Here is a 25515-nt window from a genome sequence, read left to right as displayed (position 1 = left end):
GGCTGAGCCACCTCTGATGTTCTGTGAAGCTTTAATGATCAGTTCTTCTGACCACTAACCATTCTGGTCATTAAACAGCCCTAAACATCCACTGCTGGCCTGTCCACCTGGGGCCCTGTGGGTCCAAGGTAAGATCCACGTTTCCAGCTTGCTAAAGAGAAGTACTTATGAGAGCCCAATTCTTCCTTCCTGTAAGTCAGGAGATGAGAATTAGTCAGGCTACTTAACTAATGGTGTAAGCTTTATCTACCCATCAGGATGCTGATAAGCCAAAGTAATTCCCAGACATTGAACTGGCAGAGTGGTGTAGTCACAAATCTTCTGGATATTTGATTGAACACCAAGGGTGGAGGAATCTCATTAAATGGACTTAGCAGGTTGCTTGTTGAAACTGGGTTTGGGAAGAAAGGACAGGGAAGGCCACATCTGAAGAGCTGGTGGGAAGAAGGCTCAGAGGAGCCTAACCAAAATCTGGTCAAGGAGAATCATTTGAATTTGAGTGACAGCAACTGTGCAGGTATAGGCAAGTCATGCACTGGTCCAAGCTGCAGAGGAAACCATAACCACTCTGAAGATCCCACAGACTTTATGGTGAAAGTCAAGATGAAATTGCAGGGTTTTGAAAGTCCCCAGTGTTTGTGCAAAATAGCCTCCAGGTGAAGAAGTTATCCTTACAAGGCAGAGGACAAATTAGTGGGCAAATGACCACAGCACATGAACCTCTCCCTACCTAGAATAAAGGCTAAGACTATGATGATTCTCCCTGAAAACCAGGAACCATCAGATAAGGAATTTCTAGACCAAAAATTGAAGACTCTGGTCTAGTTTTTTTACGTAGTCATGATCATCTGAGTACTTTAAAAAGCCTAATAACAAAACAATATGTAACAAAGGACGTTTCAACCTCATGCTACCATACTGCAAACCCTAACATATCTTCTCCCTAGGTAGATGTAACAGAGGCTTATCCTAGTCATGGGCCAGATAAACCACACCAATGTGAAGGAATTCGTCTTCCTGGCACTTACTCACTTCCAAGAACTGGAGTTCTTTTTGTTCGTGGTCTTCTTTCTTGTGTATGTAACAACTGTGCTGGGAAATACCCTCATTGTGGTCACCATCACCTCTGAATCCCGTCTTCACACTCCTATGTACTTCCTCTTGAGGAACAAATCCATCCTAGATATTATTTTTTCATCTATCACAGTCCCCAAGTTTCTGGTGGGTCTTTTGTCAGAAAGGAAAACCATCTCCTACAATGGTTGTTTGACACAGATCTTTTTCTTCCACTTTGCTGGTGGGGCAGATATTTTCTTCCTCTCTGTGATGGCCTATGACAGATACCTTGCAATTGCTAAACCCCTGCACTATGTAACCATTATGAGGAGAGAGGTATGGGTAGCCTTGGTGGTAGCCTCCTGGGTGGGTGGTGGTTTGCATTCAATTGTCCAGATAATTCTAATGCTTCCACTCCCCTTCTGTGGCCCCAACACCTTGGATGCCTTTTACTGCGATGTACCCCAGGTGGTGAAGCTGGCCTGCACTGATACCTTTGCTCTTGAACTTCTCATGATCTCCAACAATGGGCTGGTGACCCTACTGTGGTTCCTCCTGCTCCTGGGTTCCTACACCATCATTCTGGTTATGCTCAGATCCCATTCTGGGGAGGGACGAAACAAGGCCCTCTCCACCTGCACCTCCCACATCATGGTGGTGACCCTCCATTTCGTGCCCTGTGTTTACATCTATTGCCGACCCTTCACTACCCTGCCCATGGACACGGCCATATCTATCAATAACACTGTCATCACCCCTATGCTAAACCCCATGATCTACACTCTCAGGAACCAAGAGATGAAGTCAGCCATGAAGAGACTGCAGAGGAGGCTGGGGCCTTCTGAGAGCAATAAGCTGGGGTGAGCCATCTGGTGGAGTCCAGAAGTCTAAGGCTAATTCAGTTCTCCACATCTGCTAGTCTTCTGTGATATAGATGTCACCATATGCCTTCTGTGATAGAAACATGCAAATCCATTAGCGGGAATATGAAAATAAAATGAGGAGATGAGACCAGACAATGTGCACTACCTGACTTATGGACAGGGGAGACGTCCAGGAGAAACAACTGAAATCATTCCCAAAAGGGCTACTGTGCTGTCATCTGTTGCTCCCATGCCATCCTTTCCCTGCTTCACCACCTCTGATGCAGAACAGCACTACTGTCCACAAAGTTGTCAGAGAACGACGTATGTCAATGGTGTGAGGGTGGGAGTTACAAAAGTCAGCATGCTGCAAATGTTCCCTGTTGTTTCTATCCTTACATTCCTAAGTAAGCATGTACACATCGGTCGATTATTAAAAGTGATGTTACATAATGAATACAGTATTATAAATGTATTTCATCAATTAGTGAAAAGAGAAGGAATTACTTAAATTGGGTTAAATCTGGTGTGTGTGTGTGTGTGTGTGTGTGTGTGTGTGTGTGTGTGTGTGTGTAAAGATCTATGTCTAAAGCCAGGCAGTGGTGGCTCATGCCTTTAATACCAGTACTTGGGAAGCAGAGGCAGGTAAATCTGTGAGTTCAAGACCAGCCTGGTCTACAGAGTGAGTTCCAAGACAGCCAGAACTAAACAGAAACCCTGTCTGTAAGAAAAAAAAAGAAGGAAGGAGGGAAGGAAGGAAAGAGGAAGGGAGGAAGGAAAAAAGAAAGAGAGAGAGAGAGTGAGAGAGAGAGAAAGAAAGAAAGAAAGGAAGGAAGGAAGGAAGGAAGGAAGGAAGGAAGGAAGGAAGGAAGGAAGAAAGAAAATGAAATGAAAAAGAAAAAAAACTATGTCTAATCCAGATACTTCCTGTTCTTCATTCCATTCAATTGATTTGTCCACTGAAATTAATCTTGGGGTTACATGTGCAGTTTGTAGACATACACTTAGCATATCTGTTATGTTATTTCATCTCAACCTCAACTTCCCTTTTCACTCTATCTGTTCTTTCTGTTTTTCCCAAGAGCTCTGTGTGTGTGTGTGTGCGCGTGTGTACATGTGCATGTGTGTGCATGTATACATGTGTGTGTGCATGTGCACAAGCGTGCACTTGTGCATATGTGCATGTGGTCAGAGGACAATATGTGGGGTCATTCCTCAGGAGCCATTCATCTTATTTATTGAGGCAGAGTCCCTCACTTGCCTGGAGCTCATCTACTCAGCCAGGCGGCTGGATCAGTGAGCCCCAAGGATCATCGTCTCCCCTACATTGGAGTTACAAGCCTGCACCCCCACCTCACCCAGCTTTCTCACATGGATTCTGAAGATGGAACTTAAAGTCCACATGCGGAAGAGGCAAGCATCTTACTGATGGAGCCATCTCCCCAGACCCTTGTAGGACTTTTAAAAGGGAAATAAAACAGTACCTTTTGTCTAAGTATTAGTAGACTATCTAAGACAGTTCATCGTAGTTCAAAACAAAACAAAACAAAAAACACCCTAAGAAATATCTTCCACCATCAAGGTTTATTTTAATAACAATATTGGATAAAAGGAAACACGTCATTGTAGGGTCATTTGCAAATGACTATTGAATATGTGTTAGAATTCATCTCTACCACACAGGAAGGGTTTCAACTGTGGATATGTAAAGACAATCTTTCTCCCTCTGTGCTTGCCTCAAATTCCACCCTTGTGTCTCCCCACAGTCATTCAAGATCAAGTAAAAAAAAAAATAAGAAAGCTCAGGAAATTGAAACACATTGAACTACTTTTCTTACAAAGTATCAAATTGTTACAATGCAGAAGATTAAGTCAGGAAGGTTCTAGTAGATAATGTTCATCTGTGATCCTCCCTGACTCCCATAAGACAAAGCTACTTGCAGCCAAAACTTAGGATCACAGGGCAATGCTTCTTAGTCTTTCTCTTTTATCTGTTCTTTCACATTTTCACACACACGCACGTGCACATATGTGTGTATACATCAAAGCACTGTATACATATACCCATAAAGTATATGTATATATAGTATATGTATATATGCGTATATGTAGATAGAGTACTTCGATAATATCACTCACACACATTATCCTCTCTTCCCTCCCACTCCTGCAACCCCCTTCTCAAGAATGTCGCCTCCTGACAGTTTTGTAGCTGGGTCTGTTTGAGAGGCCCTCGGCAGTGTGACCAGGATCTATCCCTAGTACATGAGCTGGCTTTCTGGACCCCATTACCTATGGTTAGACACCTTGCTCACCCCTGATAAAGCAGGGAGGGGCTTGGTCCTACCTCAACTGAATGTGCCAGGCTTAGCTGTCCCCTCATGGGAGAACTTACCCTGTTAGAGGAGGGTATGAGGGAGAGGGGAAGAGAAGGTGAGGGGGATCGGGAGGAAGGAAAAGAGGGGGATCTGTGGTTGGTATGTAAAATGAATTTTAAAAAATTTTTAAAAAAAGAATGTCTCCTATTTTCATGCCTTCTTTTTTATGACCTACTGAATTTAATTGGGGTTGCTTATATAAGGATAGGTGGGAGTTGTTTATTTGAGCAAGACAAACTTACAGTGGCAACAACACTGAGAATATGACCTCCCTGGACCCCAGCAACAATATTCCAGGATGAGATAGTCACGGGTCCTGTCTTGAACAGGTTTTATGCTGATAACTACAATACTGTGGGTTCATGGGTAGGACAGCCAAGTGTCCAGGAGATGGCATTTCACAGTACTCCTCCCCATCCTCCAGCTCTTTTTTTAGTGTTCCCTGAGCCTTGAAGTGGGCGTTATTGAAGTCTTTTTTAAGGCTGAGCACTCAACAATCTCAGGACTCTGACTCATCCTCGACCATTCTTAAATTCCTATCCCCTTAATGAACTTCATTAAATATTTTTCTTGATGGCCCCCACAAAGAAATTCCCTACCAAAGATTTATTATGTATCTTTTCATATACCAATGTTCATTGAAAAGCCATACATTATTGAAAAAAATAGGCTGATTTTGCTTTCCCCCAAATCAGTTGTCCCTTTGTCCTATGAAGAATGAAGAATGATCCTTTGCCATTAGATGCTCCCATAGACCAATGTTTCTCAAAAAGTCAGAGAACAAGGGAATGCATAGATTTGTGTCTTCTACAGTTTGGGAAGAATTTGAAAAACAGCTGTCCTGATTAGCTTTAACTGTCAACTTGATACAACTTAGAAATATCTTGGAAGAGAATCTCAACTGAGAAACTGTCTAAAACAAATTGGCCTGCGTCCATGTCTATTGAAAATGGTCTTGCTCGTTAATTGATGTAGGACAGAGTCCAGCCCATTGTGGGCAGCACCATTCCCTAGGCATGCTGTCCTGAATTCTATAAGAAAGTTATCTGAAGATAAGCCTTCCAGCCAACAAACAACGTATTCCATGGCTGCGGCTACACTCTTGCCTTGACTTCCCTCAGGGATGGACAGTGACCTGAAACCGTTAGCTGTGGAGACCCCTCCCTCTGTGAGTTTGCCTTTGGTTGGGGTGTTTTATAACAGCAGCAAACACGAAACTAGGACAGCCATATGGAAACTAACTACTTCATAAGCCAATTAAAGTACGCTCGTTTAAAAAGGGGAAAGGGAAATAGCATTCGTGGCTAGATAATGATGCTTCTGGAAGCTATGAGTAATATAAAAAAAAAATCACTGCCAGGTGGTATACTTCCTTAGAAGCTGTTTCTCAGGGAGACACCCCCCTCAAAAAAAACAGTACAGATGTCTTACCATTCTTCATGGTCTACGAGAACAAGATTATAATATTCTATTACTAAAGACACCATACACCTTTGTAGCAAGATATAGAGAAATCATGCTGGAACTGAGATGTAAAGTTCCTCCCCACTGTCTAGTTTTCACATTGCTAAAAAGGTGCTACACGGGCTGCTGAGGGGAAAAGTCATCAACAGCCTTACTCGGCTTTGAACTCTATGAACTGTGACACTAACCCACCAGGAAAGATGGCCCCAGTGGTACAATAATGGTATGACTGTTATGGGGGATAACCAACTTTTCTCTGAGTGGATTTAACCCCCAGTCCACAGGAAAGAATTCATGCCTTGCCGAAAACCCGTGGCTTTATGGGAATAGAGTGTCATAACCTTATAAGAGGAATTTACTTCTGGTAAATGGCACCAAACTATTTTTATATATATTACAGACAGCCATAGAGAAGCTTCTTTTTGCCATGAATTGTTCTGAATGCAGACAATTATGACTGCTCAAGATCCTGAGAATAAATAACAGTTGAGTGTTCTGCCCAAAATAGGACATTTATACCATCTTCCCTCACAAAAGCTCATAGGACAATGTGGAAAAAGGAGAGGGAAAACATAAACACCACATCTGGAAAAGGCTCTGAAATACTAACTTCTTGGCATGACACAGCCATCATGATCCTGTAAGAGCTGCAGTTGTTTGTACTAGGCCTACATGAGACTGGGCCTACAAACTAATAATCATGGATTGAGGAAGGGCTCAGGGGACCCTAACCCTCCCTTCTTAAATATTGGCTAGTGATGGATTTTGAAGAGGGCAGTTGTTGTCTTCAGTTTCATGCCCACCAGTTTCCAGTGGATAAATCCACACTCATGATCATACAGATAGCCCTGGTTAAACTCAGTAAGTCACAAAACAAAACAAAAACCTACCATTATGGTAGTAGGGACTAGTAGAAAAGAAGGGCAAAAAGGAGACTAGAGAGGATGGGCGTGAGAATAATCAGAATAACAAACTCAACAAAAAATAATTTGAAGAGCAAAGAAAGTGGACACTTTTACATGTATGCACATGACTGATTTGCAAGTAATTACTTAGAAACTTTCTAATAACTCACACTGGGACCATGGTACTCAGAAGACTGTCCATTCTGTTTCAATGCTCACATTCAAATTCCCTTTGCTAATTTTCATACTAAATTTGGGGTTCATAAAACAGTGCTGAAGGTAAGGACAGTTTGGGATAAGAAGAAAGTCACAACAATGTGACTCCCAAGATCTGCCCTTCCAATGTGAAGGCTAAAGAGATGACACTGAAGCAGGAAACAGCTAATCTTCATAAGGCCTTCACCTACAAACACAATGTTTGCCTCCATCATCTGCACTGAGGCCTAGCAACCCAAGCCTTCATGATATGCGTTCATGGTTGGACATTGAAGAATTTAGGTAAGGACACTGAGCTGTTGGAATATGGATTACTATAGGCTGTGCAGGAGATGCTGAAGAAATAGTTGAAGGTTTGACAGTTGTAAATAGAAACATAGTGTTAAGTATTAGGAAGTCAGGAATGCCTTCAGGAAAAGGAAAAATGGACATGAACTCAGCACAGCAAAAGAAAAGGAAGATTTTACTAGAAAAAAATTTAATTGCAAAGAAAGAACAGGCTTTGTTCCAGTTTAGGCCTTAGGATAATCCTTGAGGATCATGAAACCTTTCTCTACAAAATAATTCCTCCTTTTAAAACCCTAAATTCTCTTTTAAAACCTTATTCATTTTAGAGGCAGAAATTTATATGCATACTTTTCCAATGGCTGACTCGGTCTCCTTGACTTAGACCATAAACAGCAATATTCCCAAGCACACAGATTCAACACCCAAGTTTTTTTCACTTGATCAGTTCCCACAAGTTTGTTCGAACAAAAAGAACAAGTTGGCTCAAAGAGGTTTTATAGTGAGGCATTTTACATTTTGTAAATGTTTTTGTATGCAATCCTTCCGTGGTAGGCAAAGAAGATGATGCTTTCAGAAGAAAGGAAAGAGCCAAGTTAATTGAGAACCGATTGTATGCTAGGGACTTTACAAACTTTACCATATTTGTTCTTTACATAGCTTCATGCGTAAAGGTTATGCTTTCCAAGTTTACAAAGAAAACTGGAGAAACATTAAGGATTCATTCCAGGTATAAACAAGAAGGAGGAAGAGACAGAATTCCAAGCCAGTGATGTCCTGTTCTTAAGCCTTGGACTTTGTCCTGTAGTTAATACAACCAAGAAGCCATGTATAATATGGTTTTCTCAAGATTAAAGAACTACTTTGTAATCTGCATCAGAGGAAGATATCCCTATCTTGCATCTTTGAGGCCAAGGCAGAAAGATGAGCAAAATAGTTTCTTAGGGTCTGGAGCTGCAGCTCATTGATAGAGTTATTGCCTCAAGTTATTGCTTGAGGACCTATGATTGGAGAGATAAGACAAGTAGACTGAAGGTATTTATCTACATTATTTTTCAAACTCATTGCTTTCCAAAGCTTGCTCAAACCTGCTTCCTTGCTGACATTAAACTATATATCTGTATGAAGGTGCCAGGTAATTCAGTCAAATTCAGGTGCTAAACCTAAATATAGCTCTCTCCTCTGAGTAAATGTTTGTCCTTTTGTTACCATCGTAAGCTTCCTCACACATTGTTAAGGTATTGAAAGCCAAAGACTGACTTCACAACTCACTTGTTAGGTGACTTTCTGCCTGTCACTTAAGTCTATAAGAAATAGTATCTTTCTACAATTGATCTTTAAGCTAAAAAGATTGCTCAGTCCTGACTGACCTGGAAAAAAATACAACGAAGTAAAATTCCCCTCAGTTGAATCTACTCTTTTCTCCCCATCCACAACTTCATAATAAGAGGATGGACATGATACCAAGGGAAAAGTGGTAGCTGTCATTATGTCCACCTGTGGAAGCCAGAAATTATAAATCCCAAGATGAACAGACATTATTTGATATTTCTTCATTGGAAGGGCAAAGAAGGATCCACCATACCAATGGTCTACATCATCCTGGTAATGTTAGGTTTGGGGAGGAGAAGGAGCAGGGGTTGAGAAACAGGGAGAATTGTTCTTCAAACAGATCTACTCACACTGCATCCGAGTGTGATCTGAGTAGGAGCTTCAGTTCTGCCAGACAAAGGAAGGTGTCTGATCTTAAAGGTTTCTTTTTTATGATTTTACTTTTTGTTAAATATATATATGTTGAGGCAGTCTAGTCACATAAGTGCAGGGTGCAGAAAAGGACATCAGATCTCCTGGAGCTAAGGTTGCAGGCAGTTGTGAGCTGTCTGGCATGGGTACTAGGTACTGAACTTGGATCCTCTGCAAGAGCAGCAAATGCTCTTAATCTCTGAGACATCTCTCCAAACCCTGACCGTAAAGGTTTCTGCAGGATGGGGAGGTCCTGCAAATGAGGGATCAGGTCTACTTAGTATATGACCTGTGCTATATGACAAGAAAGGGGAGCAGGGCATGTGTAATTTAGGATACATTACAGGGGTCGCTCATACTCTGAACATGGAAGTGGGGCTTGGTTAATGTGTGACCCAAGCAACTCGACAGCAATCAAGCTTCCTTTGACCCTGGAGTGGCAGGGAACAGGGTGTACATCTGCCTTGCTCACCGCCCTATCTGCTTAGGGCCTGGCTAAATTGGCATTTCCATCCTTTTTCATATACACATGTCTAGACCATAGCTACTTTCTTCACTAATAAATCCATCTCTACTGCCATTCTTTGTCATCTTTTTATTGTTGTTGTTTAAACCCCATCATTTACCCAAAAAAAAAATGTGAGACTCCATAAATGAAATTTAAAATGTAAAGGGTATCATTTGTGTGACAAAGCACGTAAGAAGTGAAAGAACTCCGTTTCCATTGTGAAAGAATTCACAATTCCATTGTGATGGGGAGAAGAGAAAGGGTGATGAAATTCACCCTGGGAAGTGCTTGGGAAAAGTGAGTAAGGAGGTCCTTACATAAATTATTTTTAGATTTGTGTGTCTTGAAATTGACAGGAGAATGAGGTGCCAGGAGAAATTTGTCTTATTTCTACCCTGCCATTGGCTTTCTTTATGACCTTGAAGACTTTATTTTCTTTTACTTGCTCAATTTGGTATCACTAAAGTGAGATAATAATATCTACCCCTTGAGCCTCAGATGATGCAAAGAAACATTGTATTTAAACATATGGTATCGAGGACTATGGGAGTCCAGCCCCTCGATAGTCCCCTCCCAGGGTCCGGGAAGAATCTACAACCAGCTGATAATTAATCTTTAATGAGAAGAAATGAATCTATGTGCACGAAACTCCTTAGTCCATATACTTTATTATTCTGTATCAGTTACAAACTTATATTCTGCTCTCATATTTAGATCATCTTTAGCCTGATTTCTCTCTACACTTGTCTGCAATCCCCTCTAGGTTCTATCTTAATTCCTTCATCTAGTTCTGCCCCTTCTAGGTTCTCATCCATCTTGTTCCTCCCCATATCATCTCCTCCCCATATCATCTCCTCTCCCATCTCCTCTCTCCTCATCTCGTTCTACCTCATCTTGTTCTTCCCCATCTGGCTCTTCCTCATCTTCCATCTCATTCCTCTAGTACTCTCTTCTAGCCCTTCAATCTACTTCTTTTCCATCTCAGTTTGTTCCTCTCAAGTTCTTACCCATCTAGTTCTTCCATTCTTTTTTCTCTTCTCCCTCCTCCAGTGCCCTGGAAGTTCCAGTATATATACACTTACAAGCAGTATTCCCTTAGCAGTGCAAAACCAGGCTTCCAGGGTCAAACGGAGGGGTGATAAGAATCACATAGGGAGGCAATAACCATTAATTATCATTTGCAACCCCAAAGGGAAGTGACCAATGGGGAAATGAATTAACTAAAGGCTAAATTCAGGTAATATCTAAGAAGAGGGCTCTTATGTGCTCAACTATAATCTTAAACGTGATTGGTAGAAAGTGTTAAGAATCTATAAGTTGCTAGTTCAATGGGAGAAAATAAAACTGCCTTCGTTTTTCCTGTGGCTCCTATCTGTCCAAGCTATCTGCCATTTTTTCTGCAGGGTGGGGGAAAGTGTGCTCAGTCACTAGGCAACCTGTGTACAGCTAGATGCCTCTGGTGATAGTTAAAGGGAGATCTGGCACTGAAGGTAAGATTTGGGAAAGGAGGAAGTAAGGCTTAATTGGCACATCCACCAGGCCTTCTCAAACAGGTAGCCTGGATGCTTAAGTCTGTTCTTAGAGAGTACAGAGGTATCTCTGATAAAGTACTTTCCTCCATCTGGGAATGGACCTGACCGGATGCTGCTAATGATAATTACAGGGAGGCTTGAACTGGAGTTCTGGCAAAGCATAGCTGTCAGTGCAGAAGGTTATCTAAATATTCCTAGAAGTGGTTAGGTAAGGAGTTAGCGGTCCATAAAGTTGGTAAGGCTATAACAAAAGGAGGGTCCGAGCTGAATTGTGTAAAGCTATTACTAACGTCCACCTGACCTAGGCGGTGTCTCCTTGTGGAATTTATCTTAAATCAGGAGACTTGCATGTGGACTGTTATTACTGCTAGTCCTTGAAAGTAGCCAAGGGAGATATCTGATTCCAGAGAAAGCCTTTCCTAAGGCAGTTCTCCAAATACCTGGAATGTATATGTCCAGAGAGTGATCAGTCCACACTGTTAGTCCTTCTTAGGGGAAAGTCAATTGGAAAAACTATGAAGGCACACATGATTTTCATAACAGAATACAGCTGATATATAACAAGCCAAGTAACACCAAAAACTCCTTGGGATTTGGCTTCCTCTGGAGGAATTCCCTGATTCCTCCAGGTAGTGACTTTGCCATAACCAGCTGAGTTCTTATGATATATTCCTGAGACCTGCAGCAATATGGGGAGTTTCTAAAACAATAATATCTCTCCATGTGGATCCTTATTATGCTATTGGAGAGTGGCAATTTATTCCAGTGGCTTTAAGATTAGATAGATAGATAGATAGATAGATAGATAGATAGATAGATAGATAGATAGATAGATAGATAGATAGATAGATAGATCGGTGGGTGGGTGGGTGGGTGGGTGGATGGATGGATGGATGGATGGATGGATGGATGGATGGATGGATGGATGGATGGATGGATGGATGGATGAATAGATGGGTGGATGAATAGATGGGTGGATGGATAAATAGATAGCGCACACACATGAGTGCCACTGCCAGGGTATGGAGGTCAGAGGACAACTTGTAGAAGTTTGTTCTCTCCTTCCACCACGTAGGTTCTGAGAAACAAACTCAGGTCTTCAGATTTGGCAGAATGTGCCTTTATGTGCTGAGCCATCTCACCAAGTCCTTGGTATCTTTTAAACTATAGAAACAAAATGTAGTAAAATGGGAATATTTAGATTTATAGGGCTGGAGCCCAGAACCTGTTTCGTGTGCCCTTACATAAGGCTCTCGTTCTCAGTTCCTAGAGGCAAGTTTTAACACAATCCACAAGCACCCACCAAGTATAATATGAAAACAAATTGTCTAGTCTAAACTACAACTTGTACTAATGATAGAACTGAGGCAAGAAAGCTCAAGTGTTTTTCCCAAGTTCCAGAGCAAGTTCCTGATGAACATGCTACAGTGACTAAGTACATACCTGTGCACATTCTATCTCTTTAGGATGCAAACCTTACTCTATTGTTTCAGTAATTCCAGAATTTCCTTTAAAGGTGTACACAGAGGAAGAAATGTCATTCGATGGCACTGAGAAATCACACCAAGGTGACTGAATTTATTTTTTGTGGCCTTACCCAATCTCAAGAACTGAGTTTACTCTTGTTTTTCTTTTTATCTATGGTTTATATAACAACTGTGTTAGCAAATGTCACCATCATGGTCACTGTGACCTGGGAGTCCCGCCTCCATACTCCTATGTACTTCCTGCTTCGTAACCTCTCCGTCTTAGACATCTGTTTCTCCTCCATCACTATTCCAAAGGTCCTAGTAGACCTTCTCTCAAGAAGAAAGACCATCTCCTTCAATGGCTGCTTTACTCAGATCTTTTTCTTCCACCTGCTTGGTGGTGCAGACATTTTCTCCCTCTCTGTGATGGCGTTTGATCGTTATATGGCCATCTTCAAGCCCCTGCACTATGTGACCATCATGAGTAAGGGGCGGTGCACAGCCCTCATCGCGGCCTCCTGGGTGGGTGGCTTTGTTCACTCCATTGTGCAGATTTACCTATTGCTCCCACTCCCTTTCTGTGGACCCAATGTTGTTGATGGTTTCTACTGTGATGTCCCACAGGTTCTCAAACTCGCCTGCACTGACACCTTTGATCTTGAACTCCTAATGATATCAAACAATGGCCTGATCACTACACTATGGTTTGTTCTTCTTCTTGTATCCTACACAGTCATCTTGACAATGCTGAGGTCACACACAGGGGAGGGAAAGAGAAAAGCCATCTCCACCTGCACCTCTCACATCACCGTGGTCACCCTGCACTTTGTGCCCTGCATCTATGTCTATGCCCGGCCCTTCACTGCCCTCCCCATGGACAGAGCTGTTTCAGTCACCCTAAATAGCATTGTCCCTGTCCTGAACCCAATGATCTACACCCTGAGGAACCAGGAGATGAAGTCAGCCATGAAGAGACTCAGGAAAAGACTCATACTTTCTGAGGTAGAATAGTTCCATAACTGATTGTGGAAATATAATTGAATCCCTTTTTTTTTTACATTGGGACTTCACTATACACAATCAAGTATAGTAATATGGCATGTTTATGAAAGATCTGACTCATAAAATCATTTGTAAGCATGGACTTTAGTAGTAAGTCAAGCAAGAAGAATATAACCCATGAAGGGAGACTGACAGAAAACAAGGGATAAACATGAACTATAATAGAAATGCCGGGTCACCTATCAAAGGTTGCCAATCAAGGGTTTGATTTGAGACATATAGGGGTTAACAGGGTCATTTGTCTCAAAATTACAGGTCTCTAGCACATATATCTCCATTTATTGGCAATTATTCTATGACTTTGGGGGTTCTGCTATGAGTTAAACACTGTTGGTAATTTTGGCCTTCCTTTTTAAGTCAATACACAGTTGTTTTAAATGGTTTTTAAATATTTCCTGCTGTCATTCATTCCCTATGACTCTGAAAATTGACTGTGAACTTGACTTGCAGTCTGCCTTTGTAAAACCTTGATATATAAATACATAAATGGCAAGAGTCTGGAATTGCTTATTTTACATTTAATATCCACCTTATACATAATTGATTTGAGTGTTTGAAAAAATAAAAACATATCTAACACAATAAATAAATATTTTTGTTTTTCTTATGTATGTTGCTTTGTGGCTTCCTTTACCATGGCATATTAAAATACAATAAAGTTGTCAATTAACAGGTATAATTGTCCTTTATGGTTCCGATGTCTAATTAGAACCCAACCCATTTACTTACAGTAAATCTCACTTGAATTTGTGAGATGGAAGAATCAAAGACTTGTAAAAATTGATTCCAAACCCAAGTCAGTCTTAACCTTTTCCTATTTTGAGGGTTGGTGTTGACTTTTTGACACATGGTATCATTTGTAGCCCAGGGTGGCCTGGAACGCACTGAGGCCCAAGCTACCCACAAACTCAGAGTAACTGTTCTGTCTCAACCTCTCAGGTGCATGGATCATGGGTGTCAAAGGTTAGACTCAAAAATTTTGTTAGACCCATGCACACTATAGTATAATTACAACACAGTTAAGTAGTGTTTGAAGAAATGTATTCATCCCAACTTCCAAACAGCCTATGTATTGAGTACAGAGAACCCTGAAAACTGAACTGCAGGTAATATACAGAAGAGCAAAAGTCATTTCCTTATTCCTCCTTCTTGTATCCAGGAAGACTGAAGTAAAGGATCCACTGAAATGTATCTAATTATTAGTACTAGAGGTGATCATAACTGATAATAATACACAACCCATATTAATTTCTCAAAATTAGATAAGCTTTGGAAATTATAATTTTTGAGAGCTAGAAGATAATACTGTACACATACTGCATGTTGCATTGTTTCCTTGTGGGAGCAGCTAAAACCAAAACATACCAATATTTCCATAGGAAGATGTGAGAGTAGTCCCAAGATGGATAAAAGTATATACAAAGAGTATGTGTGAATTCATGCTATCTCAGATGAAATCATACCACAAAGTTAGGTCAGGTGAGGACAAGGTTTACTAGCAAGAAATTATGTGTCAGAGAAATAAGATTAAAAAAAAGATAACATAAATGTGAAAGCTATGCATAGCTTTTTTAAATCTGAGTAAAAATAATACTGGAAGCAGAAAGTAGAGTTATGGTAAGAATGAAACAAAACTTTTAGAAGTGAAAATTATAATGAACTGAAAACTAAAAAGGGATCACACATGGACAGAGACAGAACAATCAATATACTATAATGTGATTCATGGACACAGAGAAGAAAGTGAATGAATGTGATAAGTGCTAAGTATGATAGGAGTTCCTGAAAAAATAATAGGAATGCAGAAACGCCATTTCATGAGATCATAGTTGATATATTTCCATAATTGATGAGTTATACAGATGCTCAGATTCAAAATACATCAAAACAGAATACAAAAACTGAACTAAAATGAAAAATTCCCCATGAGGAGTCAATTGCACGATTAAGCGTGCAGAAGAAAGAATTAAAATTTTTGAAAACATGGTCACTGAAATTGCACAATATGAACTTGCAAAACACAACTGCATTTAATCTCTAAAGAACCCAAATCTGGAGCCTGATGCTCACTAGACAGTCACTCTACCATCTAGGCTCCTTCCCCATCTTCTGTAATAGCTGTATTTCTTATTCTGAAATAGAATTAAATGAGAATCACAAAATACATTTCAGGACAGGAGTGTTGCTCAGCCATAGAGCATTTATCCAGCATGTATAAAGCCCTCAGCTTGATTCCTAAAGTTGACAATAAAAACAAATAATTGTATATTAATCTCCATTGTGCATATTCTCTATTGTCTTTGCATGTATTCAATGAAAACTGTTGTACTAATGAGCTAATGTGTTTTGTGCTACCTCCCCGAAATCTCACTATATTAATTCCACTTTTGTCAGAGTGGCCACCTTCTTCCAAAAACTCCTCATTCTCACAGCTGGAGAGATGGCTGAGTACTAAAGAGTACATATTGTATTTGCAGAGACCTGAGTACGTTTCCTAGATCCCATGGGGATCCAAAGGGGATCCGAGGCCTCTAGCGTCACATTTACCTGCATACACGAACATGCACACAACATGTAGTTAAATAAATAAATGTTTGTAAAGCTCATCACTCTCTCACTACCCTTTTAAAGATAATACATCATTGGGGCTAACAAGATGGCACAGTGAAGGGTGGCACTACTCTTGCAGAGGACCTGAGCTCTGGTCTCAGCACCAACATTAGATAGCTCACAGAGTCCTATCACTTGAGCTCCACATGGGTATGACGCTGTCTTCCAGATTCCACAGGCACCTGCACTCACTTATGTGCACACATTCATAATTTTTTAAAAAATACTTTGAAAAGAAATCAAAAGTATGCAAGTATGCCGGGGCCCAGCCTCAGCTCAGGCTCAGAACCTGAGATGGAGAAGGGGCCTCGGCACAAGGAAAAATTCTGACCACCAAGTAGATTGCACTCAAGTGCCCAGAACAGCTCAAGTGTCTTTATACTTGAACAGAGTTTTTTCTACCAGGCTTCATGAACAGTTTTATCATTGGCTCCTATTTTTTACTTTAAGAAATACATAATACTTTAAAGATACATTGTAATTATTATGAAAGGCCCCATTGTTCCTTTTTATGCTTCCCCAAATACATGTTCCCACCCCCTACATAGCCTTATTCTAGACATAGAGTTCAGCATTTTTTTAGTCTTAAATATCCAGCCACACACATCCTGCTCTCACAGCACTTAAGTCAGCTGTCAGCAACTTGCAGTTACAAAGTTAAAAAGTAATAAACATGGGTACAATGCTTTAAGGACAACAATATTCAACCCCAAACAATTCTTTCATGTCTGCAAGATATGCTGTTATGCAGTTCCCTTGTCTACAAAAGGTTCCCATGTCTCAACCTCTCTGTAAAAGGCAGACTTCAGTAAAGCACTCTTTGCCTATATCACTATATCATAATTCTTTCACCAATATAAGCTCCTGTGTGTGGTAAAGATGGATCTATCATTTACATTTTTTTCCATTGGATCATACTAGACCCTATCATTGATTTTATGTTTGGTGTCTAGGAAACTTACTCTCAACAGTTGGCACTCTGTATATTCCTGAGGCTTTTTCACTATTCTATGTATGCATGCCTTAGTCTCCTTTCCAGAACTGTGAGATATGTGTAATGTTCCAAGTGTTGTTTTCTTGTGTATACCTTATTGTCTCTATTGAGTCAGAAAAGTTCCCAGAATTAGGAGTTGTAGTTAGTAATTCTAGGTAAGAAATTTGAAAAACATTAGCCCCTGCTGAATCTTAGGGGAAAATATTCTAGAAAGAACAGAATTTCCAGGAGAAATTACAGCTGTTGCATGTGTGACTGACAAAGTGAAACTAAAAATTGCCCAAAGAATCACCAATATAATGAGAAAGAAAAGAGCCTGCAAACTACATAAATTTTGCAAATTCCTACACTGTCCCATGGACTACTGGTCCTTGCCAAGTGAGAGTCCATGTCCACAGGTGCCTTGCCCCGAGGAAACCCATTGGACAGGTAGTCATATGCTGATCTGAGACTAGGCTGCATGGCTCCAACACAAGTGTTCATTGCAAAGAGTCATTGGTCTGGTTCGAGGCTTCCATGATGAGATTTTTTTTTCCTTTTTTTTTTTTCTTTTTTCTCTTGAATTTTATTGGGGGTGTACTGCAAGGGCAAAGGGCAGATACAAAGTGACAGGAATGAATGGGATAGAGATGCATGATGTGAAAGACACAATATATAAAAAGAAAGTTTTTTTAAAGGAAGAATACATCACTAAGTTACTTTGTATTTTCAACTCTGATTTGTTTTGCTTATGGTTTAATCATCTAAAATAATTCCATAATTTAATTTTTTAACTTTTTGAGACAGAATCTCTCTATGTAGTCCTGTCTGGCCTGGAACTCACTATGTCAAACAGACTGGGCTCAAATTCACAGAGCTCCTCCTGCCTCTGCCTCCCAAGTGCTGGGATTAAAGTTGTGTGCCATCAAACCCAGCTAATTTAATTTATTTTAAAATACCTTTATCTTCCCACTAGAATGTCAAAGGGATATGTATTTGTCTCACTATCTCATTCTTAGTGCCTGGAGGTATGTGAAAGCAGGAATTAATGATATACTGAGCTGAGTAGGAGTCCTGTAGCTCAGGTTGGTCTCCATCTCGCAGTGCTGTGGAGGATGACCTTAATCTCCTGATCCTTCTGCTTCTACCTAGAGTGCTAGTATTACAGGTGTGAACCACCATGCTCAGTTTATGCAGTACTTGAAATTGAACCCAGGGCATCATATATGTTGGAGATGTATTTTACCAACTGACTTATACTCCCAGACTTCAGTAATGACATTATTGAATGAAAACTAGGTTTTACCCTTTCTGCATGCTGAATATAGGCTAGAGACTCCAGAGTTCTTATAACATTGCTAACTCCTTTCGTGGTTGAATGGCAGTTTCTGCTTTGTATTCATTTATTTATTCTTGTTCCAATTTTATTTTTATCTTCAAATTCCATTCTTATGTAACAAAATATATTGACATGTCTACTCAAATTCTTCTTCAGCAAGGTGTATTGCATGGCCCAAAGGCTCCTCTTACTGTATTATTGTGCTTAATTTGTAAATCCACTTGTCTCGTGGACAAGGGATACAAGGGATGCCCTTGTCCCTTCTCCCTGTGCTGAGCCTACTCCTTTCTTCGTATTAGCTGTGTTCATTAAATACACGAGATGATGTCTGGGAAAGAAAGGAAAAAGTCAACTAAGGGTTTGATTAACCCTGGATCACTGTGATGGGACAGAGTTCATGGCCCTGGAAATAGCAACAAACAGGTCCAGGAGCCTTTACTGTTTCCTGCTTGATAAGAAGGGTCATGAGACCTCTAGAGGTCCAGTCTTTCTAACTTCTTCACAGCTTGTTTCTGTGGTACAGTGATACATATTCAAATGTACTTTTTTCATGCTTTTGAAAACGTGAAAAAAGACTCCAGAAATATTTTTAATATATGGTTTAGCATGCTTTAACATAGCAGAATAAGCTGAGAATAAGGGCATTTGTTTGCTCTCCTGTCATTAGATAAACTGGACATGGACTATGTAGTGGGTTTTTTCTATAGTAGGTTGCTGTTTCCTTACACATCAGTGTATCTGTTAGCAACAATATAATAATTATCACTGAAATTTCATCACCACCAGTGAAACTAGCTACTTTAATTCCACATCCATGCCCAACAGTTACCCTCTACCTAGCTCTCATAATAGGCCAGAGACTAAGGGATCAGGCAGGACACAACACAGGTTCCCAGTGCAAAATGTTGAATATACAAATCAAATAGTCTCTTCTATGGCCTCTAAGGAATTTATACACCAGCCAAAATGTGTCAATGTGTGTGTGCACACATGCAAGCTTTGATAACATTTTAATGAATCCCATTGAAACCACATCATCAAATCAGTTACTGCTACTTCCCTGTCCAATGACATTCCCTTTGTCATTCTTACATTAAGCCTGAGGTTAAGGCATTGGAGAGCATAAGACAGGAACACTGTCCAAGTCCAAGAACCTTAAATAGGAAAATCCTTGAGTTTGCCATCTCTCTCCTGAAAATGGAGCAAAGACACTGAAATCATCTTCAATAGCGCATCTCTTTTCAAGAAATAATGTTGCATTCTGCACCAAATAGTATATGATGTTCACTTGAAGTTTTAGGATCAAAGATAACAGGTAAAGACATTGGCTATCTAGCACTAAGGTTGTGCGTGCTAAAATTCAGATGTTGTCATTGATTATGTTTAACAAAGTTGACTTTGAATATTTTCCAGGGATATCAGATACTTCAGACCAAGGATGATCATCTCCCTGACAAGCACAACAATGGTGGGTGTCAAGTATTGGAAATACGGGTGTGTTTAAAAGGATGTAGAATTGTGGCACACTATATGTAAGTCATCTGGAATTCATTAAGAGTCTTTCAGTTGCTTACTATGTGGCTGCTACACATTAAAACCAGTGTAAGAAGTTTCTGTCAAATGAGATTCTTCAGTCAGATGTTGTCAAATGCCACCATAAGGCAACATGTAAAACTATGTAGCCTCACAGACTACACTGCTTTTTTGTCATTTCACCACTGACTGGTGTTATTTTTCCACCTCTGCTATTCTTTCAGACTGTGACCGTCTTTGTCTTCTATAGGAACCCTTTCCATACCAACCCCAGAGAGAGCACTGCCGTGGTTACCACGGCTGTGGATAGACTTAAATATTTGTATTTCCACCAAACAAAGCATTTCTCTAGAGTAAACCTTCACTGCAATGTGTTGTGACTCTAAGTCCAACCCCAACAGTGCTGTAAGCACCACCAAATGTGTGAGAAAGGACTGAAGGACTAAATGTGTACCTCTGAAATTCCTAATCAACTCAGTGAGAGGAATGCAGTTGAGTCTAACTTGAGGTAGTCTGGCTCCCATTTTCTGAACATGGTCCCTGCTGCACAGTCTTATAGGAACTCTTGTGAATGTTTAGTACACTAGGCTAGTTTTGTGCTGACTTCAGATTTACCTGGAAACTTTACAACTGTTTAAACAGATAACTCATTTGAGACTTTTTCTACTACCTTTACTCTAAAATTGAGCTGAAGAAATAACACAATCCTGATGAATTCTTGTTCCATTACTGTTATAAGATATCAAATGGAAATGAACAAAATCATACTGAATTTCAGTTTCACAATGTAGCAATGTATTGAGTTTGGGGAAATCATCTTTCTTTCTTCAATGACTAAAAATAAATAAAATCCCCTTTTTCATAGGAATACACAAGAGAGCCATTCAAAAGGTACCTCAGCCTTTGAGATGAGTAAACTGTCAAGAAACCCTAACTATACAACTGCTCTTTCTCAGGAATCTACAAATGGATATGATGGTGATGCAGACAGGAGAGGAGAATGGGCATCACAACAGGAGAGGGAAGCAGATCTCTAGTTGGTGTCTTTCCTTTGGCAGAGGCTGAAATTGGGAACCCACCGTAAGACACAGGAAGCTATATCCTTCTTCAGTCCTCTCACCTTTTATGTGAGTCTCCCCTTGACCCAGCTTCCTCCTTCTCCTTGATTGCTCAGATCAATATTGTCCATGTAGTTCACAGCTGATAATGCAGAACCCCCATCATTCAGCTAACCAGCGGCAGAATATGAAGGAGTAAATTCAGTGCTACGCTGTCCTAACACAGTGTCTGTACTTCCCCCAACCTCTGTAAGTATCTCCTTTTAGGGGGCAAAAATTGTGTTTCAGGTATCCAAAACTTCCACATGTCCTTTGTCCAAATGTGATCTGGACAATGTAGAAAATTAATAATAATGTTAACCAAGTGGGGACAGTTAAACACAAGAACTGATGATTGTACTTCTATTTCATGTCCTTAAGAAGTCAACCTGTGACCACCAAAGAAAGATAATTGACCAAGAGACTTAAATAGAATTTTTTCATTTTTAATTGTGTTCTTGTGCTTAATCCGCTTATATGGAATAGTTTCCTGTGTTCAAAATGGTAGATAAATATCTCAGTATTGGGTAGTGATTTTTAATTGAATTTTTTCATTTATTTTACATACCAACCACAGTTTCCCCTCTCTCCTCTCCTCCTGTTCCCTCCCCCGCCTCCCTTCTACATATCCACTCCTCCTCCATTTTCATTTGAATAGAATTTGTTAAAGCAGAAATAACTGATAAAGTACTAAACTGTACCTCAGTGATGTTTCCTTTTTAAAATATGATGCTTAAGTGTCACTACCTATTATATTTTCTTTCCTAATGTTGCTCTGTAGGGAAATAATTAATGACTCATTTTGCAAGTAGTAATGTGATTTGATCACCAAATTGATTACAATATTTAAAATGTGGACCACTCGACCACTTTTAAGCACTATGGCAAAACAGAAGAACTCAATTTCTTCCTAGGAGCTTAGGAAAACAAGATAAACAACCTAAGGCTTAAAACAAAGCATCTCAGAGAGGCAGTGATTTAATGGAGATGGAAAACTACACCAGAGTCAAAGAACTTATCTTCCTTGGCCTGACCCAGAGTCAAGAAGTGGGCGTGGTGCTGTTTCTTTTCCTTCTCCTGGTGTATGTGACAACTCTGCTGGGGAACCTTCTCATCATGGTCACCGTGACCTGTGAGTCTCGCCTTCACACCCCCATGTATTTCTTGCTCAGGAATTTGTCTATTGCCGACATCTGCTTTTCCTCCATCACTGCCCCCAAGGTTCTGGTGGACCTTCTCTCAGACAGAAAGACCATCTCTTTCAATGGCTGCCTCACTCAGATGTTCTTCTTCCACCTTATTGGAGGAGTGGATGTGTTTTCCCTGTCAGTGATGGCTCTAGATCGATATGTGGCCATCTCTAAACCCCTGCACTATGTGACCATCATGAGCAGGAGCCGTTGCATTGGCTTAATAGTGGCCTCCTGGATGGGAGGCTTTGTCCACTCCATCGTGCAGATTTCTCTCTTGCTGACACTTCCGTTTTGTGGACCTAATGTTCTTGACACTTTCTACTGTGATGTCCCCCAGGTCATCAAACTTGCCTGCACAGACGTCTTTGTACTGGAGCTGCTGATGATTTCTAATAACGGCCTGGTTGCTACTCTGTGGTTTCTGATGTTGGTGGTATCATACACAGTCATCCTGATGATGCTCAGGTCACACACAGGAGAGGGCAGGAAGAAAGCCATCTCCACCTGCACCTCCCACATCACCGTGGTCACCCTGCACTTTGTGCCCTGCATCTATGTCTATGCCCGACCATTCACTGCCCTCCCCACAGATAAAGCCATCTCTGTCACGTTCACAGTCATCTCCCCTCTGCTCAACCCCTTAATCTACACTCTGAGGAACCAGGAGATGAAGTCAGCCATGAGGAGACTCAGGAAAAGACTTGGACCTTCTGATGGAGAAGAGCAATAGCTCCTCTCCTCCCTGTAGTCACTTTTGGAAACATTTGTATATGAACTAAGATTGATTCTTTATACTTGTTTATCATTTCTCTTCTCACAGGGGCCTAAAACAGCCCAAAAGACCTTAAATTTATAGTTCTAATTCTCCCACATATTTTTCAGTGTGTTACATATTGTCTCAGAGAATCACCAAGCATATCTCAATGGAATCTGTGAAATATGGAAAAACAGAGACATGGACACTGTACCATATTTTGGGTTTTGCTTTGATTTTTGTTGTGTTTTCTGAGACAAGTTTCATTCTGCAGTCCTGTCTGCTCTAGAACTCATTATGTAGGCCAGCTAGCTTCAAATACCCAGAAACCTTCCTGCCTCAATCTCCTAAATGCTGGAATTAGAGTTGTGAACCACTATACCCAGCTAGATTTTCATGTTTAAAATTGACTTGACTTGATTTCTTTCTTTTTGTTGTTCTTGTTTTGTTTTGTTTTGTTTTGTTTTGTTTTGTTTTGTTTTGTTTTGTTTTGTTTTGTTTTGTTCTTCTTTGAGACAGGGTTTCTCTGTGTAGCGCTGGTTGACCGGGAACTCTCTCTGTAGACTAGGCTGGCCTCAAACTCAAGAATTCAGGGATCCACCTGCCTCTGCCTCCCAAGTGCTAGGACTAAAGGCGTGTGCCACCACTGTCCAGCTTGACTTGATTTCTTGAACAGGCACGTACTCATGGAAGGCAAAGGAAATAGAAATGGCTGCATCAGAAAGTGCTGTGACTTCACATTTGTGGCCCAGGTTTCATGTGTCTAAATCAACAATTAGACTCAAAAGAACATTGTTAGAATCCATGCACACAACAGTATAACTACAATGCAATCAAGTAGTGTTTGTAGAAACATTCCAAGTTCCAATCAGCCTGTATTGTTAGTACCTACAGAAAGCCCTGGATGCCTCAACTTAGTATATATAATCATGTACCGAAGAGCAAAATGCATTTCCTCCTTCCTTCTGTATCATTATATCTGGGAAGACTGGGGTGAAGAATTCAGTGAAATGTATCTAATAGCTAATGATAGTGATTATCATAACTGCTAATAATACAAGATCACATTCCCTTATTTAACTTATCAGAAGCAGGCTTTGGAAATTAGTATCTCTTATATTTAGAAATATGTACATTGCATCTATTGACATTGCATTGTTTGCCCATGGGGAGCAGCTGAAAAGCAAACATGTTATTATCTCCACAGGAAGATGCTGAGAGTACTCCCATCAGATAAAAGAGTATATATAAAAACTGAACATGGATTCACATTAACTAATATCAAATACTGCTCCAATTATTCAGGGCAGAATAAATTTTATTACCAAAAACTTTAAGCACTAGAGTAATGAATTAAATAGTGTAAACAAATGTTTAGAGAAAAAATTAAAGGACTTTTTTGTAAAATACAGTTTCAGTTACTTTGTATCAGATTGACACAAGCTAGGGTCATCTGGAAAGAGGGAACCTTGATTGAGAAAGTGCTTGCATAAGACTGGCCTGTAGGTAAGTCTGTGGAGCATATTCTTTTTTTTATTATTTTTCCATTTTACATACCATCCAGAGTTCCCCCTCCCATCTCTCCTCCCACCTTCATCCCCCTCTCCTGCCCACCACTCCATCCACACCCCATCCACTCCTCCAAAAAGATAAGGCCTCCCATGGGGAGTCAACAAAGCCTGATACATTCAGTTGAGGCTGGACCAAGCTCCTCCCCCTGCATCAAGGCTGAGCAAGATGTCCACCACAGGGAATGGGCTCCAAAAAGCCAGCTCATGCACCCAGAATAGATCCTGATCCCATTGCCAGGGGCCCCTCAAACAACCAAGCTACACAACTGTGTCCCACATGCAGAGGACCTAGTTCGGTCCCATGCAGGCTTGTGGAGCATATTCTTAATGATTGATGGGGGAGGACCCAGCCCACTGTGGCCTTGCACAACTGAGCAGATGGTCCAGAGTTGCTTAAAAAGACAAACTGATCAAACCATGAAGAACAAGCCAGTAACCAGCAACCCTCCGTGGTCTCTACTTCAGTTCTTGTCTCCAGGTTCCTACCTTGAGTTCCTGCCCTGACTTTCCTCCCAGTGGACTGTGATTGAGACATGGACACCAAATAAACCCTTTACTCCACATTGCTTTTGGTCGGAGTGTTTTTATCACAGCAACAGAAAACTAACTAGGGCAAATATGAACCAATATATCACTGAAAGCAAAGGTAGACACAATAAAAAAGAAAACAAAACATCCAGAAATGAAAAGAATAATGAATGAAGACTGGGAGGGGGTCACACATAGACAGAGCGAGAAGAATACACAGAAAGGTGATTCATAAGCATGGAGAAGAAACTGAATGAATACCATAAATGCTAAGCATAATGAGAGTTTCTGAGGAAAACAATTGAAGAAATATTGTTTTAGGAGATAATAGCTGAGAACTTTTCACAACTGATGAATTATACAAATACAAAACATATCAAAACGGAATCCAAAGACTGAAATGAGATGTTCCCTGTGAGGATTCAATTGCACAGTT

General features: G+C 40.5%; 3 protein-coding genes across 3 annotated transcripts; all 3 read left to right on the top strand.

Moving 5' to 3' along the window:
* Positions 1 to 975: 975 nt before the first annotated feature.
* Positions 976 to 1920, top strand: Or4d6 (olfactory receptor family 4 subfamily D member 6). The gene has a single exon (XM_006996738.1). The coding sequence runs from the start codon at positions 976 to 978 to the stop codon at positions 1918 to 1920; it is 945 nt and encodes a 314-aa protein (XP_006996800.1).
* Positions 1921 to 6958: 5038 nt separating this feature from the next.
* On the top strand, positions 6959 to 14086 carry LOC102918151 (olfactory receptor 4D11-like). The gene is made up of 2 exons (XM_006996737.2): positions 6959 to 7164; positions 12467 to 14086. Exons 1-2 carry the CDS (start codon positions 7133 to 7135, stop codon positions 13428 to 13430), a joined length of 996 nt encoding a protein of 331 aa, XP_006996799.2. The 5' UTR covers positions 6959 to 7132; the 3' UTR covers positions 13431 to 14086.
* Positions 14087 to 19521: 5435 nt separating this feature from the next.
* LOC102925979 (olfactory receptor 4D10-like) lies at positions 19522 to 25113 on the top strand. Its single transcript, XM_076567196.1, has 3 exons — positions 19522 to 19718; positions 19817 to 19871; positions 20893 to 25113. Exon 3 carries the CDS (start codon positions 22015 to 22017, stop codon positions 22954 to 22956), a length of 942 nt encoding a protein of 313 aa, XP_076423311.1. The 5' UTR covers positions 19522 to 19718; positions 19817 to 19871; positions 20893 to 22014; the 3' UTR covers positions 22957 to 25113.
* Positions 25114 to 25515: the final 402 nt, after the last annotated feature.

Source organism: Peromyscus maniculatus, chromosome 1 (assembly GCF_049852395.1).
Source record: "Peromyscus maniculatus bairdii isolate BWxNUB_F1_BW_parent chromosome 1, HU_Pman_BW_mat_3.1, whole genome shotgun sequence".
Classification (NCBI taxonomy): Eukaryota; Metazoa; Chordata; class Mammalia; order Rodentia; family Cricetidae; genus Peromyscus; species Peromyscus maniculatus.
Note: the sequence above shows the minus strand (reverse complement) of the source record. Positions and strands in the feature narration are given on the sequence as shown.